Source organism: Phalacrocorax aristotelis, chromosome 3 (genome assembly GCF_949628215.1).
Source record: "Phalacrocorax aristotelis chromosome 3, bGulAri2.1, whole genome shotgun sequence".
In the NCBI taxonomy this organism is placed as follows: Eukaryota; Metazoa; Chordata; class Aves; order Suliformes; family Phalacrocoracidae; genus Phalacrocorax; species Phalacrocorax aristotelis.
Genome location: NC_134278.1, coordinates 50921798 through 50941578, shown reverse-complemented (window position 1 = coordinate 50941578; position 19781 = coordinate 50921798). Strand labels below are relative to the sequence as shown.

Below are 19781 nucleotides of genomic sequence, written 5' to 3'. Positions count from 1 at the left end.
TCTGAGCTGCTCATAAAACTGGGATTCTTTCAGCGCTTCCATCTGCACACTCAAGCCCTGATCCCACAGATTAATCTCCTTAAACACTCTGAGACAGCTCAAAACAATGAACATTGATCACATTTTCTCTCTTTTGTATTTTATTTCACAATACACAGTCCCCGATATAAATTAAACGTGTGTAAATTTCTCTCATTCGTTTTTTTAAAACATGGCCTAAAATAGGATTATTAAATACTTAACAACTTATGTAGCTTTATAAAATATTAAATGATACTTTAAAAATCTCAATCAGAATCTGTGGGATCAAAGAACAACACAATACGACAAAACATTTTTCACAGGGAAAATGAATCCAAGTTTGTATGGCTACAGTTAAACAATCCTATCAGTTTTAATAAAGACACAACTATCATACAAAATCATCAAAAACTACACACAGCTTTATAAAAAAAACAATTTCATATAAACCTTCCAATTTTAGTGCTTGATCCTGCCCTCTCTGAGGTCACTTGAAGCAGTAACACTGACTTGGCTGCATGCAGAAATAGCATTGTGTTCTATACATACCTGAGTATCCTGACAATATAGGTGCAAACATCCCTATCATTCATACGCTGCTCTAGCGCCACGAAGAGCTCAGAGACTGCACCACTGCAAACGAGTTGGCGTCTTGCCGGAGGTAAGTCAGCCAAGTTTCGCAAAGTAGCTGTCAGCTGCATATGGGATATTTAAAGATTTATTAATTTCAGCCATTTACAACACAATCCACGCTGTTTTGAAAATTTAATAAAGCTCAGATCTCATTTATAACATCTAAGGCAGTCTGAATGCCCTGTCAACATTCTGCAGGTATGCAACTACCAATAAATTACAACAGGAGATGTGTAAGTAACAAAACTGTGTATATTGAAATAATTGTTAGAAAATGGAAGACTGATACTGGTCTTTGCCTGCATGTAACCTCCTCCTTTGAGGGAAACATGATCTTTCATATGTTTTAAAATCCTGTATGCATGTATACATCCATATACAAATTGGAAGTCAGGTAAAATGCTGTGGAGAGTTACAGTGATTTTTTGCATCATCTCAGATTTTGCAAATTTACATTTAAGTCTTGCAAATTAATACTGATATATATTTTTGATAATAACTGTAAATTGCAAACTAAGATGAATTTGTTAAAAAAGACAATAAAATTTATTTTGATTAAAAACTTGAAAGTTAATAAGATCAAGAGAAATCCACTATTCGAACAGTATAAAAATGAAAAGCTTAAGCGCTCAAGTTTATTTTGGAGAAACCAAAATATTTTCAGAAGATACTGTTCTATTTCAAGGAGTTTTAAGCATAAAATATCTACCACTTGTAGATGTGCAAAATGAATCAGCTACCACATATTTTGAAATGCTTTGGTACTCTTCCAAGATAAGGGTATTCAAATGCCAAGGTCAGACAGGCAATGACATGTAAGTTAACTGTTGATCTAAACCAGAGCTTACTATAAAATAAATGTGAAGTCATTTAATCTAATGTGAACATGGGAGTTCTTAAAATTTTCCTTATTCCAAGTGTAAGGTATTTAACTTCAATTTGGTTTTAAATGTAGTTTGATAAGGCACAAAGACTATCTGTTCAAATTGCTTGTAATCACAAGAAACTCCGGAAATTAAGTATTTTATCACTGAATTGGATGCTTGACCAGTGATATGTAGCTGCTAATTTTAAAGGAAAATCTGACAAAGAGCAAGTTAAGTTGTTCTGTTTGAGGAACTTTTGCTCATAGGATTCTATGCACTTCTCTGTCCATTCTCCAGCAGCTTTCAAATTTGCTGTCCTACTTCAAGAAATTTGACAAAAGTCTACATGTCTTCAGTTACCACATGAATGAAGAATGAAAATGCAATTCAAGATGTTCTGTAATGGAACAATAGGAGAAGGAACAATGTGTCAAAATGGAGAAGCAAGGTACAGACAGAAAAAATTATGTGATAATGTGATTTTGGTATGTGAATGGATTTAACTTCAGCAGTAAATATGAAATGCATACTTCATTCAGAATAAACAGAAACTGAACCTATGGAAGCCATTTGCTTTTACCTGTTTTTTGTTATTTTAACTAAACAACTGAAAAAAATACACTTCCAGATATGCATTCTTTCAGAAGTCATGATGCTTTAAAAATCAACACAATACTGGAGAAATATTTTAAAAAATATATATTCTGATAAAATACTTTGCTATTCAAGAGTTTTGGTGGAAAAAGTCCTGCCAAATGGAATAGACACAGAAGACTTCATTCAGTGCTCACATCCAAGACATTCAGAGTCAGCCTAGGATGACATTTGTTGAGCTTTAGCTAAAATTCACAATAAAGAAAATGTAGGATAGACCACATATTTAAAAATTGTTGTTCAAACCCAGACCGGGGCCTTCACTGCAGCAAAGAGCCTTACATATTAGCTGATGGTGGGGGATGGGGGGTGTGTGTGTGTTTGTGTGTAATCTTTATCAATAGATAATGGTGCAGAGGTTTCCAAAATGAGGGTAAAATTTTCACTGCCTGAGACGGTTCAAAAACGTCCAGCAGTAAATTCTATCCTCACACAAGAACAGGTTGGAAAGGTAAAGTGATGCAAAATAGCGTATACACTTAAATGTGCGAGACAATGAAATTCAGAAGTTTGTACAAGTATATATCCACAAAAGAACAGTTAGTATGCAAGTGAAATTTGAAGAGTACTAATTAAGAAGTAATAGAAACTAGCCAGACAGCAGATGAATTCAAGAGACACTCTGATTGCTTCAAGCAGACACCATGATTCCGGGAGAAATGCCTAATAATCGGCCCTAGCAATCCCCACCAGCCCTAATCCTTATGTTGCCACATTAAAGATCAAACTCACCCAAACAGAAAATTTAACAGCACACAAATGCTATTTTTAAAGGAGAAGACATTTAAGTGCTTTTCAATTAAGGAACATGGAGTACTTGTTAAGTCTTGTCAGTGACACTTCAAAAGCCTTGGCTTTTGAATAAGCATTACCATATTTCACATAAAGATGATCAGACTATTAGGTGAAGCAACATAAAATGAGTCAAAGATGATCTTGGTTTCATGTCCTCTATTAAGGAAAAATAATTATTATTGTAAACATTTTTATTCTTGTATTGTGGAACTTCTGCATAAAATCCATTGCGTAACAAGGAAGAAATCAAAGAGGGACTTTATTCCCACAACAAGGACCTGGAAAGATTATGTATAACACTGCCATCTGGTGATTGTGCAATTATACTGTTAAAAATGAAGAGTTGGTCCCAGTTAACTGAGATACTTCAGTTATCGGGATTAAGAGATGGCAGAGCCTCCCTCAGAGACCACTGTGACTATTTAAGGTGCTTTTCTCCTCCAATATAATTTGCTCTCTTTTCCTGAAGACTCGTATATATTCGTTATTTCTGTATGTCACTGGATATTTGTTCTTTTGCTACAAGTTTAAGTATGCCACAAAAACTTCCTTTATTCTAAAGACACGAATCACCAAAAAAACTTTCTTTGATAATATATCTCTGAAAATAGAACTGTTCCCATATCTGTTTATGATGACTGAACAATTAACTCACATGGAAGAAATGGTGCACATTAATGTAGATTTGTTGAAGAAACTGATATGAGAAAGTTGCACAGGAATTCCATAGCAGCAGGAATCACTACTTTTCTTACAAGAGGAAGAAAAATGTAGTATCTGTACTACTATAGGAAAGAATACAAACAAGTGAAACAACAACCTTAGTAAGAGACAGTTGTCAGTACTGACTTTTCCACAAAATCCTTGAGGCCTTCTTAGAAACAGCCAGTCTATTCAAACTGTACAAAATAGTTTTGCTACACTTCTAAAACCAGCAAAAATAGTAATGACAAAAAAAAAAAAAGTCAAATGTAACATTCTCCTGTCACCCATTTGCAAATTAAACCCTTGATTTAAAAAACTAAATTTATCCACACACAAATAATGGAAGAAGAAACATTTCTGCAAAGTTGTGGGGAAGTTCAGACAGATAGTCAAACAGCTGAATAACCTGATTTATTAGTTTAATTACTTGGACATTATTTGTTATTTTTAAATGCCCCAAATGGCAAAAACTTCTTTTTATATACATTTAACATAGATTTCCATCTCTTCCTACTCAACAGGATTCCCGTTATATGTATTATACGATTGACGCCAAGAGCAGTCAGCTAACATCAGTAATATGCTTTGATTTTAACCATTCCCTTCCTGCTCTCAGAAGGATAAATATTTTTAAACTATATAGGCATGAAAAGAGATACAGGATACATATATCTAATTCAGGTTTTAAAATGACTACCCAAACTATAATCTAAATTTCCAAACACTGAAATTACTTCACAGCTTCCACATATGAGGCATCATACTCTACTTCTTCACCTTAGCTTACTTTTCTTATAGTTTAGGTGTTTTAAGTCACTGTCTATCACCTTGCCAATTACACTGAGAACAGAATCTATTCTGGACCCTCAATCCCTCCTCAATACTTTTCAAAAGGGGGTTTCTAACTAAACCGATGGCCTAAAGCAGCCCTGCAGTAGTACTGGGAGTTAAAAAGTCTAACTAGCAGCATTCAAGAAAAATATGGTCATTAAAATCTTGATTTCATGCAGACTTGAAGTTTGTATAACTTCTCTTGAAAAAGAAGGCTTGGAAATCCCATATACAATTTTTCTATAAAAGATAAGGTATGATATCAACAAAATGGCACAGATGATTTCAGAATTGTTTGGAGAATTTATAGTGCCACAAAAAAGTTAACATTCCCAATTCTAAAGACAAAATGCATAAAAGAGAATTTTGTGATTCATATAGGAACTTAACGATGACGGGTCCAGATAGGAAACAAAACAGGAACACAAGCACAAAATTTCCAATTTCATCATATGTTCTCCCAGTCTTTAGCAATTTGCCACTTCGCGAGTTCTTTAGCCAAACCTAAGCGTTAAGCCACATCATTTTGTTCAGTGGTTCGTAGCACCTCCCAATATGTCTATGTTTGTATTAAGATTATACACACTATTCTGGAGTGACATACCTCATAGCTCCACTAAAATAAACAGACAAAAATCAGTAATAGTAACATGATGATGTAAGCTATCTATTTTCTCATATAATTTCAAGTAGTATAAAACCCTTTGTTTGTAAGTTAGTAGAGAATTAAAGAAATCTGGCATCATTAGTAGAGAAATTTAGTGTAAACGCTACCTCAGAAAATTGTCCAATATATTTTCCTATGAAGTCCACAAAAGCTTACAATTACACCATTCCCTAATCTTTACATCAATAATTTCCAAGACAAATACCAAGAACTTAACCTGGCAAATCCTTGATAAATACAAAAAACCCCACAACCTATGCATAATTTAAGATTTAGCAACATAAACTTTGGGTTTTTTTCCTAAAACACTAAGTTTAAACAGTTTTAGGGCACAGGATTAGTTTTCATAGCCACCACTCATCAAGGTACCTCATATGTGAAAAGATAGTTTTGAGCCTGCTGCCTTCAAGAAGATTCAAGAAGTGTTGGCATTTACAACTACCTTTTCCTTAAATGACATTTCTTCAAAACCACTTTGTCAATGAAATGTAGTTTATTTTCCCACACATTTTAAAAATGCATTATTCTTGTAATAAAAAGCTTTTTGTAATCTCCTAGAGTATTGCAGAACCAGTTTGTATTTATTATTTCAGCCTAAAGAACTTAGACATTTTTATCTGTTTACTATAATATCCAGAACACCGTCAGCATCGTAAAGCAGTAATAAGAAACTGGTTTTGTTAGGCACCTAAAAATATTTCTATTAACTTCAGAGTTTCTAAAGCCTTTAAAAATGACTACACAAAAATATCTATTATAATTAAATTTAGGTCCTGAAGAAGTTCATGTAAACTTCTTAAAAAGAAGTCTATTCAAATATAGGTCCAACTCTGCCAGTGGCAACACAGGGTTAGCTTATCTCCTCTAACTAAACTTTTAATTTGCCCTTGAAGTGTGTACTTTTGAAATAAAAGTAAATGCAAACCTGGACTAATAGGTGGCCCAAGTTGGAGAAATGTGTGTCATGTTCTTTTATATTATTAATCTGCTTCATTAATTGCAGAAACATTTCAACAGCTCCTTTGTTGACCATTTCATTAAGGAGTACTGCATTTCCAGACATGAATTTTATAGCTCCCATGCAATACAGGAGTGCTTCATTGGTTTTTTGTAGATCTTCAGTTCTCAGAACCTCCAACAAACAATCTAAAAGGAAAATAATTATTCAGAAAGCCTAATATTAAGATTTATATTTGATACAGTCCAGTCACTGAAGAGATTAACAATTGGCAAAAACTCCTCAGATTGAAATCTTATATTTCTAATAAGTGGGCTAGAAAAATTTGGTATCTGGATCGAAACCGTAAATAAAACAATTAGTGATGAACAAGAGGATGGGCCTGACTTTTGTTCTCCCAGGCTTCGAGAATCAGTACCAGTTCTAAACACATTGCAGTAACCATTGAAATTCTCAGTCAAGGTTTGCAGAAGTGATCGTGTATGCATGGAATTTTGTGTACTAAACTTGAGACATTTTAAAGAGGTCTATTCCCACTACTTCCTTAGCACTCAAATGTCTAAAGGATCTCAAATGGAGCACTAAAGAGCACAGGTGCCTAATGCAAATTTCATATTTGAAATCTGTTTGTAGCCTTTTTAGATTTACTTTTTATGTAAGTGAAGTTACTGTAAAAGTTTTGCTTTATGCTACCACTGTCAGGTATCTGAAATGTTAAAATTAGCAGTTGTTAGCACAAGCCCAATATATCTGTCACAGCCAAATTGAGACATTTTGAATTTGATGGGCATATCTTAAACAAATAAGTAATCCTAACCGATTTTATACTTTCGAATTTCCAGTAACTGACGGAAACCGATATTTACTTCTGCTTCCTGCGTTCGATCCAGGTGAAGAAAAATATTTTCCCATTTCATTAAATTTAAGAGATTTCTAAAGTGTCTTCTGACTCAGCTCAAACTGAAACTTTCTCCAAGTATATGGGTGTATATGGATGAAGTACACACACTCCAGGCTCTTGCCCAAACTCTCACCCTCACCTTGCAGTCAGCTATGTCACTTGGGTTGTGGTAACGTGAGAAATCAGTTTCAGGTCCCTGCTCTGCTCAGTATCAGTGTCTTGAACAGTAGTTGTCTATTCTGGGATGAAGAGTTAATTTATTTCTTCTACTGGAGGTGCTCCACTGCACATAAATAGTTCACAGGACCAGAGTAAGAAAAAGAAATTGAATCTATAACCCAGTGACTGCAACAGGAATCTGGGTAATTACAATGATAACCCAGGTTCATGTCTCCAGCCTGGATAAGGCAGGTCCCAAATAAAAAGAGAATAAACAAACAAACAAACAAAACCCTACCAAAGATGTTCTTTCCTTCACTTGTTTTTAAAATATAGGAGAAAGAAGAGCAATTGAAAGAAAAGTGAGTGAAGATGGAAATGAGAGAAAAAAAAAAAGAGAGAAAAAAAAAACCCCAAACCACGCTTATGCAGACGTAGCCGCTCAACTTGTCTAGGTCTTTGTACGATGCTGATCTCTGCAAAAATGTAGCCTTCAGTATCCAAAGTCAGTTGAGCAATCTGAGCTGTTCTCTTTTCTCTGAGTCCTTTCCTGTTGATCTTACTACTGGAAGGCGTATCTGGCCTTTGTTTCTGACAACACTCATGTTGAACTTTAAGACCATGAATACTCTCATCTACTTAAGCAGATATGCATATATGCTTTAATTTATGCACATGCAATAAAAGCTTGCAAGGTCAAGGCCTATGCTAATAAAACACAATGAAGTTTTAATGCAAGGAATGACCAATCGATACCAAGTATCATTCAAACACTGTCATTTTCTTCATATCTCTCATATTTGCAAGGTGTATGTGGATGACTCAAGTAGAGTTACAAAGACAAAAGAGGTCTTCAAGACATTGCTGACAATTTTCCAAAACCGTGGGCTCAATGTGCAGCAGCAGCTAAAAAGCCAACGATTGTTCTCAATATCCTTCCTGATGTTGACCAACAAACACAGACAGCATTATTTTGCTTCTATAAAATTTGGTGCAAACGCATCTTGGCTTCTACAGACAGTTTTGTTCGGTACACCTCAAGAAGGATCTATTGGAGTTGGAGAAGGTACAGAGAAGGGTTACTAAAACAACTGAAAGAATGATACAATATCCTTTCAAAATGAGAGCTAAAAGGCTGAGATGCCTCAGTCTGAAGAGGAGAAGGCAGAGAGATATGATATGACTGCAGTTTAAAAAAGCATGAAGGTAAAGGGTAAGCTGACTGTAGAAACTCTTACAAATCCTGCAAAACTACAAGCAGGGGCGTAATGAAAAGTACATAGGTTTAAAACAGCAGACAGAGAACTTCTGGAACCTGTTGCTCTATGAGATTGTAGAGGCAGACAGAATCAGAAAGTTTAAAAAGTAATTAGGCAAATTAATGAACAAAAGATCTATGAACAGAGACTAAAAAGGATTAGGCAGGGATGCACCATCTAATGTCCCTGATAGAATGCAACAGTTCTGGATGCTGGGGTAGCACAGGGGAAACGGATCACAGAGAACATGTAGGCTTCCAATGTTCTCCCTGAACAGCATCCCCTATCACCATCATTAGACACAGAACACTGGACTAGATGGACCGTTCGTTTGACCTAGTAGGCAATTTTTAGTGTGTGACTAAGTTAACTGAGAATGTTTTTTGAAAGATGATCAATCTAAGTACTGAATTTCAACATCTAACTTACATACAAGAACAGAATACATACCCAATAATCTATCGTTTTGAATGATGTAATCATTTTTTTCATTCCTGCAAATTTTATATGCAAGCTTGCAAACACTGAGAAGATTTTTTCCATCCACTTTCATCTGCAAAGGAAGTAAAAGACGGGAAAATCACAAATAAAATCTACATACAAAAATGCACCGTAACATTTTACAAGTTCAGACGTCACGGCTAACTTGTATTCTCACAGAACTATTAAATTCCAGCTGAAACCCTGACAGTACACTGGGCCAAACTGAAAAGTTTGCAGAATTAGAGGACTCAAACCTAGCTAGTTTAAAGCTCTATTTAGCAAACTGTGCTGACTTACTTTAAAATAACTGATGATATATAAACTTTTTATGTATCTTCTGCAGGTAGCATATCAGTAACTTGCACATTTTTTCTCTAATTCACTCTTACAAAGAAGTTCTGCACAGGATTCATTGGTTTGGCATCTGTGGCCATACCACAAAATATTTCAGTACAACAGTACATGTCATAATGAAAGTTAATCTCAAATATCAGAAAAGAAGATCTTATGATGTACTAATGGTCATTGAGAGATCATGAAAGGGAAGTAAAAGTATTAAAGATAAAATGACAAAACTCTTCCTTTCCTCTCCATTTCAAGGGCAATTTCTTCTCTTGTTCATGATTTTTAAGATTCCACAGAAAAATGTCCGTAACAGAACTCTTTTTTTTTAATAAGCACCACTTAAGATCTGTGTAGTATATGAATATATAATTGTATCTTCTGATTAAAGTAACACATGCTACCTTAAAGGAGAACCACCCCCACAACAGACACACACACACATTACTAAAATGACTACAACACAATGCTAGCTGGTATCCTTTCACCAGTGACTGTCCATACATACTTAGTAGAAGCTGAACCAATAGGCTCAAAAGCACCAAATTAATTGAGAGTTTTAACTGGAAGTACTAGAGAAAGAGGTAATTATACTTACTCACTTTAAAAAAACCAAAAACCAAAACCAAAACCAAAACTGTTCTAGTATTTTCAGATAGAGTTGTTTAATAAGGTCAAGATATTATTTAAAAAACAAAGCTTCATTTCCATGTGTAATTTTTTAAATTATTGTTTTGTGTAAATCCCTGCACGTCTATCCCATCTTAGGACACTGTCTGTTTTCCATGCCTAAGCAATATTCCTGCCACCATACACCAGCTACCCTATTTTGTGTCCCTCCTTCCTCCCCCAGATATAATTCCTCTTCAAAAAATAGGTTCTAACAAGTGCCGATCTGGATGAATGGAGACTAGTATCCATATGGCAAGAAATTGTGCTTAGTAAAGGGTTAGTTTAGACACAGCTTAAAAGTATGAAATGAAAAATTGAATGCAAGTTGTAATTCACAATTTTGAGCTTCACATTCTACCAAACAGCATTTTAAAACACTTACAGCCAGAATAATCTTTGCCAGCTTCAGGCAAAGTGGATCTGAATCAATGTCTACAAGTTTATATAATGTCTTCAGAAGCACTCTTCTTCTTTTAAATCTTTTTCCAAGCATGTTTCCTTCATTTAAGGCTTGATAGAGCTTGGTGCAAGCCAGACAAAGATTTTCTATATTGTCTCCTGCTTGAAGGGGGTGGGAAGGGAGAGAAACATAAAAAACAATTATCAGTGCGACCTTTTCCAGAGCATCTCAATAGACAAAGACACAGAAGAACAAAACAAAGAATGGGCTGCACAACAAGAATAAGGCACCCAATAAATCTCTTATAATGATAACGTGATCCTCAGAAACAGTTTTATTCTGCTCTTTCAAAAAGAAGGAACTCAAGCCAAGAAACCTCAGAGCCAAATTAATACCTAAAGCTAAAAATGAAACTCACCTTTAATGCTTAATAATCTGACCAAATGTCTACCAGGAAACTGTGAATCTGAATACATTTTTTAAAGAGCTCCACCAAACATTAGATGCGAAAAAGATAGAGTTAAGGAATGTTTTTCTGCCCATAAACATAACCTAATATATCAAACCTTGCTGGGATTAAGAACAAGTGAATGTAAAAACTCATTAGAACTCTCCAATGCATTGTAGAGGTGCAAGTTATAGTTGAGTGGACTGTTGGCCTACTGATAAAAAAGCCATCTACCTCCTAACCCAAGTCCCTCAGACACTATTTAAAAAGTACAAAAATAAAACTTGCAGTAAATTATTACAAAATCTGCATCTCAACGCAATGGAATCATGTACATGTTTACTTTAGAGGGAAAGTCCTGCTTATTTTTAATATTTAAGAGTGAGCATTTTTTTTTTCCTTACATTTTCTTCTGTCTATAAGATGACACTAATAAAACACCATATAAACCCACTTAAACTGCCTGTATAAACTTTGCATTTGCTCAGGACGTACTTCACAGCTGAAATAGATTCATGTTCAAGGAGGCAAAGCACTTGTGATGAAATATATATTGACAGGAAATTATGACGAAAACCATTGTATCTCAGGCCCCAAAACCGTAGGCAGATTCAAGGACCCACCTCTCATGCTGAGCGGTGCGTAGAAGCTCTCAATTTGCAATCATCATACTCAAGGAACAACAATGACTTTTTCATTTCTACTCCCATCATGACAGAAAATTTAACAAAATTTAGCATGACTCTAAACCTTATGCACCAGGAAGCAGTGAAACTGGAGTGGCAAGGAACGAAAATTGAAAGGTCCCCACTCCATTTCATCAAAATTAGCAACAAAACCAAAAATTACTCATCATTCATTCCATGGGGCACTTCTGAAGCTTACCCTCCCTTGAGTACTGGAATGTGACGAAGTACTTGCTCCTCTAGAAAAAGAGACTTCGGGGTTCTTTTTGGTTTTGGCATATAGCAAGCATCCCAAGTACATGATATTCATAAGATTTTAGAAAAAAACTAAGTTCGAGGTTGAACCTCAGATTTGTTTTTGAATGGAAAGTTTTCTGCAAATACTTTTGAGGGAGGAAGGGGAAGAAAAAGGCTTTTCTTTTAACATATGAAAAACTAAATGTGACCTAAATGCATGTGCAGGGAATTACCTGAAAAGTACGATGCAAGTGACCGCACACAAAATTTAAAAATCTTGAATTACCAACAGAGCCACTCAAAACATTAAAATTGCAGAATTCTAATATTCCTTTTGATAGGAAAAACTGCAATTGTGCAGTAAACAGCCTAAATAAAGCAATATAACATGCAGCTGCAGGAGGCAACGATGCAATTCAGTTACAGTCTATGTGAAGAACTGTAACTTCTGTAAGAAGCAGCAAAACTCTTAACTTTAAGGTTTTTTTAATACTACATTCACTCAACTGGTAAGAAAGTGTCATTAGATAATTTTGTCTATAATTAGAAAAACTAAGGTATAATCAAATTTTTTTAAAAAGCTAAAAAAGCCCCAACACAATAACCAAATCAAATAAAGACTAAGGAAAAGGGGCATGAAAATTGATTTCCCTCAGTTACATTTATGACAAGGGAAAGGCATGACTAGGTTTTACTTCTAAATAATATTTTGCTTACCTATAAAGAATATCTCACTATGCAAAACTTTAACTCAGTGGCTCATATTTTACAATCTCAGCTGTTTTCAAATATCCTGATCACTGTTTTTCTACACAGCAGTGACAGATGTGGGAATGAGAATGCTGTCTTCTTAAAATAATGATATATTTTGGGAATCACTCAGTACTTTAAAGGTGTTTCATACTCTTCAACATCTGCAAAATTATGCAAATAAAATTCTAATCTGTACCATGCTGTAATGAACACTGCCAAAGACCCCGCAAAACAGAATCAATCCCCTAATCTGACACTCATTTTTAACCACTTGTAAAAACAAACCTACTTTCTGTATTCCCACCATTCAAATAACTATAATGTCTATAGAAGGGAACTAAACAACCTTTTGAATGAAATGTTAAAATGGATTTCAGAGTTCAATCTTTCAAGCCATATTTAATTTACTCAATTTTGATTCAGTGTTCTGGGTCATTACATACTTTTCTGAGACATCTAACACACTAAGCACAAATGGAAATTTTCATTAAGATTTCTTTAGTCTTCTAAAATTAATTGAGACCTTTAATGCAGTCCTTGCTTAAAACAGTGAATTTGTGCAGTACTTTATTCTTAAAATTATTACCTCATCACTGACTGCTAAGCTGGCAGAGCTATGTTGTCTAAAATAAGGTAATTTAATCAGACAAGACCCTCTCTAAACCAGCTGGTTTTTTGGTTTTGTTTTTTTTTCTTTGCAGAATCACAGAACAGTTCAGGTTGGAAGGGACCTCCGGAGGTCATCCGGTCCAGCCCCCCTGCTCAAGGAGGGACACCTAGAACCGGTTGCAACCAGTTCTACACTGCAAAGTCACTGAACATATGAAAGCATAAAAGGCGACATAGCCCAACTACTGTTACTCTTTTGTAGTAAACACAAATGAGTCCCACATTTTCTGCAGGAAATAGTACAGAAAATACACCCTTTCAAGAACAGTGTTACCCACCTTTTTCCAGTTCATGCAGAATTGGTAGAATCTTTATATGCCAAAAGATTTCTTCCTCTTCTGATTCATTCATTCTTGTTTCAATCTCTAAACCTTGAAATAAATTCAAAACAAAAGCAAATATTCCGTGAATGTTCTGAATTCATGATTGTAGAATGTCAGATTCTACACAAATAAATAGCTGCAAATACTTTATTCATCAGTCAGAAAAAAAAGCTAGAAGTGTCACATTTTGATATATTCTGGGTTACTCTACCTATTCAAGCTTTTGTTTTTATTTATATTTTCTCAAAAACAAAATTTTCAAAGAAAACTATATGGATAAATGTTTTGATATGTAAATCTGTACTGTAAGGCCAGATTTGTTTTTGTTTGCTGACATTAATGTTTCATTTAATTGCTGAATTGGAAGGTAATGACTACTTTTACATCAACAGGTCGCGCTATTTTTCAGCTTCTGTGTCCACTTCACAGCTTATTCTGTGTTAAAAAATAACCATACTACAGGCAATCCTGTCTGGTACACATGCTTAATATTACACTAACCTTGGTTAACTGACTCTTTGGTCAGTTAGGGAGAGTTATTACACCCTGTCAGCAATTCTAAACACTTTATGCAATTAGTTTTGAGAACTTCTGGACTAAATTTTTGCAAAACGCATGTTTCCCTATTCTTTGTTATATTAAACAATTTCTCACACAGCACCTTGGGAAATGAACAGCAAACTACAGACACCTGAAATATGTCTTGCCTCCAATAAACATGCCAGAAATCTTGAGGGTAACCATCTCCCAATTTTCTTGGCCACCCTCAACCAATTTCCTCCACGGTGACTGAGAAAAAGCTACCATTCATTATCAGAAACCTTGTCCACTTCACAAAGTTTAAAAAAAAAAATTCAGCTTTTTTTATACTTCGCTCTGAAAAGAAAACACAAAAAAAAGTCTGTCAGCAGACATCAAGTTAAAAATTGGTAGACCAAAAAAAGTCAGCCATCTGTAATTCTTCTGGAAACAAGACTGGGAGTGTGGACCTCTCTTCAGACTGGACAAGGGAGTTGGTGAAACACAGTTTATTACAAAATGGATTCCAGGACTTACTTTCATATGGATGCAATATCACTGGGAATTATTCCGACTTGCCGAACATCCTTTGCACATTCACCTGGCCTATGTGAAGTGACAGAATCTGGTCTTGACCATTGGCCCACTACAGCTGAAGAGCCAGAGTTTCTGCACAACTTCAGTCTAACATTTGCTTACAAGGTACATGTAGGCATATTTTTGGAGTTCAAGATTAGGTTAAGCTCCTTATCATGCAGGCAACTAAAGTTGTTATAAAGATAGGGCTTGGTTTCTTTTTTTTTTTTTTTTTTAACTGGGGAAATAGAAGTCACACAACTCCACTAAATAACATTAAGAATGCCATAAAGACTAGAATATATACATTTTTAAGTGATAGATTTGTCAGAAAGTGTCTCCTACTGTTCATTACTAGCTCTTGCCTTTAAAATACAATGTAAATTCTTAACAAAATCATTGTGGAACACAAAAAATACTGTACTACGTGAGAACACTGATACTGAGAGGTTTGCGTCAAAAGAACAGTATCTCAGACCTTAAAAAAAATGACTGAGCATTACTTGGAACAGCGAAACAATTAAAAACTTCCTGGCTATTTTAAAAGCTTGGTCTTTAAAAAAATAATCCAGACTCTTTGTGTATCTGTATTAACTTTAACCGTCTATCTATATGTTACACAGACTGAAACTATCAATTTTATCTATTTCAAGAGATTATACAAAAATGCTCTTGTTTCATAAGTAATGCACTGGTAAGTATGTTATCACAATAACTATATATTGTTGGTGTGTGCATATATACATATAAGTACATGTTATTAGGTAACACTATTACTTATTTTGCAGACCTTTCTTATTTTCTAGATCAAATGGGTGAATAGTCTTACTTAGATTGATGAGTAGCTTAATTAATGAAACACTATGCAGCATTTGCAATGAAGTGAAAGTTCTGCTCCGGATAATGTAAGAGCACAGCTGAAATGAGAACACTAGAATAGTCTGCACTGTTCCTTCCTGCCACAAAACCCACATACTGACTCAATTATTTCTTTTCTTTCTAATTTGCAGCTACCTTTCTTAAACTTAAAGATGGGACTGACTTTCTAACTACGCATATCCTTAACTTTATTAAGCAAGAAATAGAATAGTTCATTAATGGATTTGCAGATACAACCAAACTTCTCACTAGAAAAAAAAATTAACAGAACCATTCAATTTTTACTTCAGAACAAAAATAACTGATTTTTTGTGCCACTCTGCCGTGGTTGTCTTGCATTCATCAGAAAAATATAGCAACCTAAAAGTCATAATGGCATAATTTTTTTTAAACAAATATCTCTTGTAACTGGAAAAAAAAAAAAACAGCTTTCACTAAACAATATTAATCCTAGCAATAAGAATGAATGGGAAACACATGATTATAAAGAACAACAACATTAATTAATTGTAAACTTGCATGTGTCTCAGTCCTGGGTGATTTTTAAGGTGCTGATGAAAAGTTACAGCTTTAGTTGTATTTAAAATATTGCAGAAGCTATCCTGACCCTTCTAACTGAGTGAATCACAATTCAACAGCAAAAATACACAAGCAAAAGAATTAAGCAAGTTGAAGTTCGTTGCCTCAGTTTTTCATAGGTCTTAACCACAGCTTTGCATTCTGGTCAAAAAAAAAAAATCATTAATCAGTCTACATTTATTGGTTGCTGTTTTTAGCATGTAAATACAAGAGCCTTAGCAACACTGAGCTTTCAAAAGCTGTGTACTGCCTGACTTACCATGTTTAGCCTTTTCACGGAATACTGAGTGGCTACAAATATATCAATATTAGAACAGTCTACCCTCCCTCTAAAATATGAAAGTATAAACAGAAATCATATTAGAAAATAGAAATAATCTGTAAATGAACACTCCCCCCAGGACCCCACAATAGAGAAGAAATTATTGAGAATTCCTACTGCTATCCCACTGTTCATTCTGGGATTAAAGATGAAGCATGCACAAACTAAGGAAGCTACATGTTTAAAAAGTAGATATAAAAGGAAACAATCCTAACAACACATGATTTTTTTCAATAGCTCCAATAAAATAGCACATATAAATTTAAATCCTTATAAACAGAGAATATGCAGCCCCACAGAATACTAACTCCCATGACATGGTAAATACTCTCAGCTCCTCTGAAGGAAATGAAAGCAGAGCACATTACAGCCTTCACCAGAACAATCCAGAACAATGCAACTTCTCAGTTCTTGAAAAATAGTAATAAAGCATAATAATAGCAGAGTAGAAACTTCAGGTTTGCATACCAGACTCTCAAATATGCACTTGCCGTGTATGAAATGTGACAGCTATAAGGAAATATTAATTAACATCTGTTATGTAAAATTAGCAAAATGCATCCCTACAGGGCAATCCAGAACCTGTATCTTCAGCTAATGCAGCTTGGCATAACTTTATTAGTTTCTGTGCAACTCTGCCAGTTCACAAAAAGTGATGGGCAAACAAGGTGTTAATGGATTGGCAAATTCTTAAGCCTACATATGGGACAAACACAAGATAAAATATCAACAGATTTTAAGAGTGAAGATCTCTTGAATATTGTTTCTTTTTACCAACAACAGTAAAAAAAACCAATACATCTAGAAAACCAAAAATATTGTTCAGTGAATAACAAAGAAAAAGATCTTCAAATCACAAAAATCAGATTATTTCTATTTGACTGTATTTCACATTTTTTGGCTGGAGATTAAAATGCCTTATGAAGTACCTGTTAGTCTTGTCTTCCAGCCTGTACTCCTTCGCCATGATGAACTTGTGCCAGGCTTTTTCATCTGGTCACTAAAAGATATAGTATAGACACACACAAAGTATACCAGAATACAATGCTCAAAATGCTTCTTTCTTCACATGCACTCAGTATCTGCATATTAATAACTAATTGTACAAGTGTATAAGTTTTTACTTAGTAGGTCATCTGCTCATTAAAAATGACATATAAATACAACTTCGTCCGGTATATATTACAGAAAGCTCCTTCAGAAATACTGACATATTTACACCACAAGAGGTCACCATTATGGAACACAAAACCTAAAGCATTTCCACTTGTACAATAAACCTGAAAGCTGAACTAAAGTAAACTCACAAAGAGACAATTTTTATTTTATCGTTGGTTTCATTAATTGAATATAAACTCAACCAGCTTAAAACTGTAAGTTCATCCATTCACAAGGAGAGTGATTTCTTCTGAGCCAATTAACACTTCTGAAAGATTTAATGAGAAGAATTTTCAAAGAAATAAATACTTCAGTAACCCTTAATGTAAATATTAGAACTTCCAGGTCTGCCTGTGACCTATTGCTAACTGCCTAGTGGTCACTAGTTCTGTTAGTACAAAAAAACAGGTGTGTTGTCATTTCTTTGTAAAGCAACAGTGAGTAATTCCAATTTCTGCTGATTGTATGATTAGTCTTTCTTTGGCCAGAGGAGACTACTACACACATCTGTGACAAATCTATTCTGTTTGCCTATGTACACACTCAAGCAGCACTGATCTAAAAGAAATATAAAAGATATAGATTCTCTTTGCTATATTTCCTAAAGGAGGCATCTTTCCTTCTTTAAATTCTGTACTAAAGACAAAGGTCTTAATCTATGTTTTCTATTTGCAGTGTATGTTTAACTTAAGACTTCTTATTCCATTTATAATTAATGTACCAATTCAACCTAATCTCCTAAATTTCCTTCTAAAGATAACAGTGGTGTGTTACCAATGTTATTTAAATTTTTTTTTAACCTGTTAATTTAGTTGCTATAAGGCTTAAAGCTAAACTGTTGTTTAAGCGGTTTGCTGGACTGGAGCCTAAATCCTGTCTGCCAGTCCAGACAGAAGATGTAAGTCATCCTATCAACAGATGGAGACAGAATAAAAGACAACGCTCTTGTCAGATCACTTCCCCACAAAAGGGACTGGATAGCTCACTGTGATCAGTCAAAAATTTCCCAAGCAATCACATTACAGAGGAACACTTACTTCATTATGGCTAACAGTGAATAATGCTTTCTTTTTACAGCACGAGGATTTAAGTGCTCCAAAATCCAAATGCTTACACAAACTATCTTGAAAATTTTTCAGCTCATATACAGCAATTCCTATTCCTCCAGGGAAGCAACGCTTTAAAAAATAAAAATAGACAAGTATTTGTATCTCTACTCTAAAACAGACTGGCATCTGTAAGAAAGAGGGTTTCTACAGCACACATTACATACAGTTCAGTGTCTTAACAGAAATCAAAATTTGGTTCTTTATGCGAATACCTTGTCCTATAAGCTTTAAAAGTTTAAGAAATGGTTCAACGAGGTTCAGCCATCCCTGAAATCAAGACTATAACCTGAAAGGACACTGGATAAGCAGAATAACAACTTCAGTCATCTAACACTAACCCAGCTCTATTAAAAAATCTTCAGTAATAGTAACACTGAGTGATAATTCAGTATCTTCAGAATTATACATAGGCATGATGATGCTATCTGCCTATATGGAAGCTTGAGTTTGCTTTTCTCAGAAATACTTTTGTAACTATATCCTGTCTGTGCCTCTTCCCCTAAAATGGGATGACTCCAAGAAAATTCAAAGACAATCCTACAAGTTTTATAGGAAACAATAGCAGCTGAACAGACACTGAAGCAAAGGATGTGGTAACCTGACCACTTATCAGGTAGAAACACCACAAATGTGAGATGAAGGGTAAGACCATGTCAAAGTCTGAACTGGGTAAAATAAAAAAGTTTGGTTGGAACCTATGACTTTTTTAAATACCAGTGTCAACTGGTTTAGAGACTTACGCAAGTAGGAAAGCAGATTGCTGTACTGCCGGTATTCACAGATCTATCTGTACTTTTGGGAAACATCCTCATAAGTTAAACAGCTTAACTGAAACTCTCATTATTTTCAGAAAAAGAATACACTGAATACATACATAAAAGAAAATGACTGGTGGACAGGCTTATCTTCCGGGAGTATGTACAATTTATGAATTTTGTGAGAGATTATACAATCCCTTTATGTATCTTTACCATCCTGCCAACTCCATTTTAGTTACAGAGACTTTTGCTTCTTTGTTATCTTTTCACTTTTATGTAGGGCTGAAACTTAAGCATTAATATCTTGTTAAGAACTATGCAGTTAAAATGTAATCAACCTACTCTAAAAACATAAGTTACCTACTATTGAAGGGAACTGGCTTGTCAAGAGAGTGGTTGCCTTGGAAACAAAGTCAATT

The 19781-nt window shown here is 34.7% G+C and overlaps 1 protein-coding gene across 3 annotated transcripts in view; it reads right to left on the bottom strand.

Moving 5' to 3' along the window:
* The window catches only part of ARMC2 (armadillo repeat containing 2), a 67577-nt gene that overhangs the window by 24502 nt on the left and 23294 nt on the right, over positions 1-19781 (bottom strand). For all 3 annotated transcript variants that reach the window (XM_075087409.1, XM_075087407.1, XM_075087410.1), the window contains 6 exons: positions 17267-17337; positions 13418-13510; positions 10329-10504; positions 8900-9002; positions 6098-6318; positions 571-716 (listed from right to left, as the gene is read on the bottom strand). In XM_075087409.1, the coding sequence (XP_074943510.1) occupies positions 571-716; positions 6098-6318; positions 8900-9002; positions 10329-10504; positions 13418-13510; positions 17267-17337 (810 nt within the window). The remainder of the gene's footprint in view (positions 1-570; positions 717-6097; positions 6319-8899; positions 9003-10328; positions 10505-13417; positions 13511-17266; positions 17338-19781) is intronic.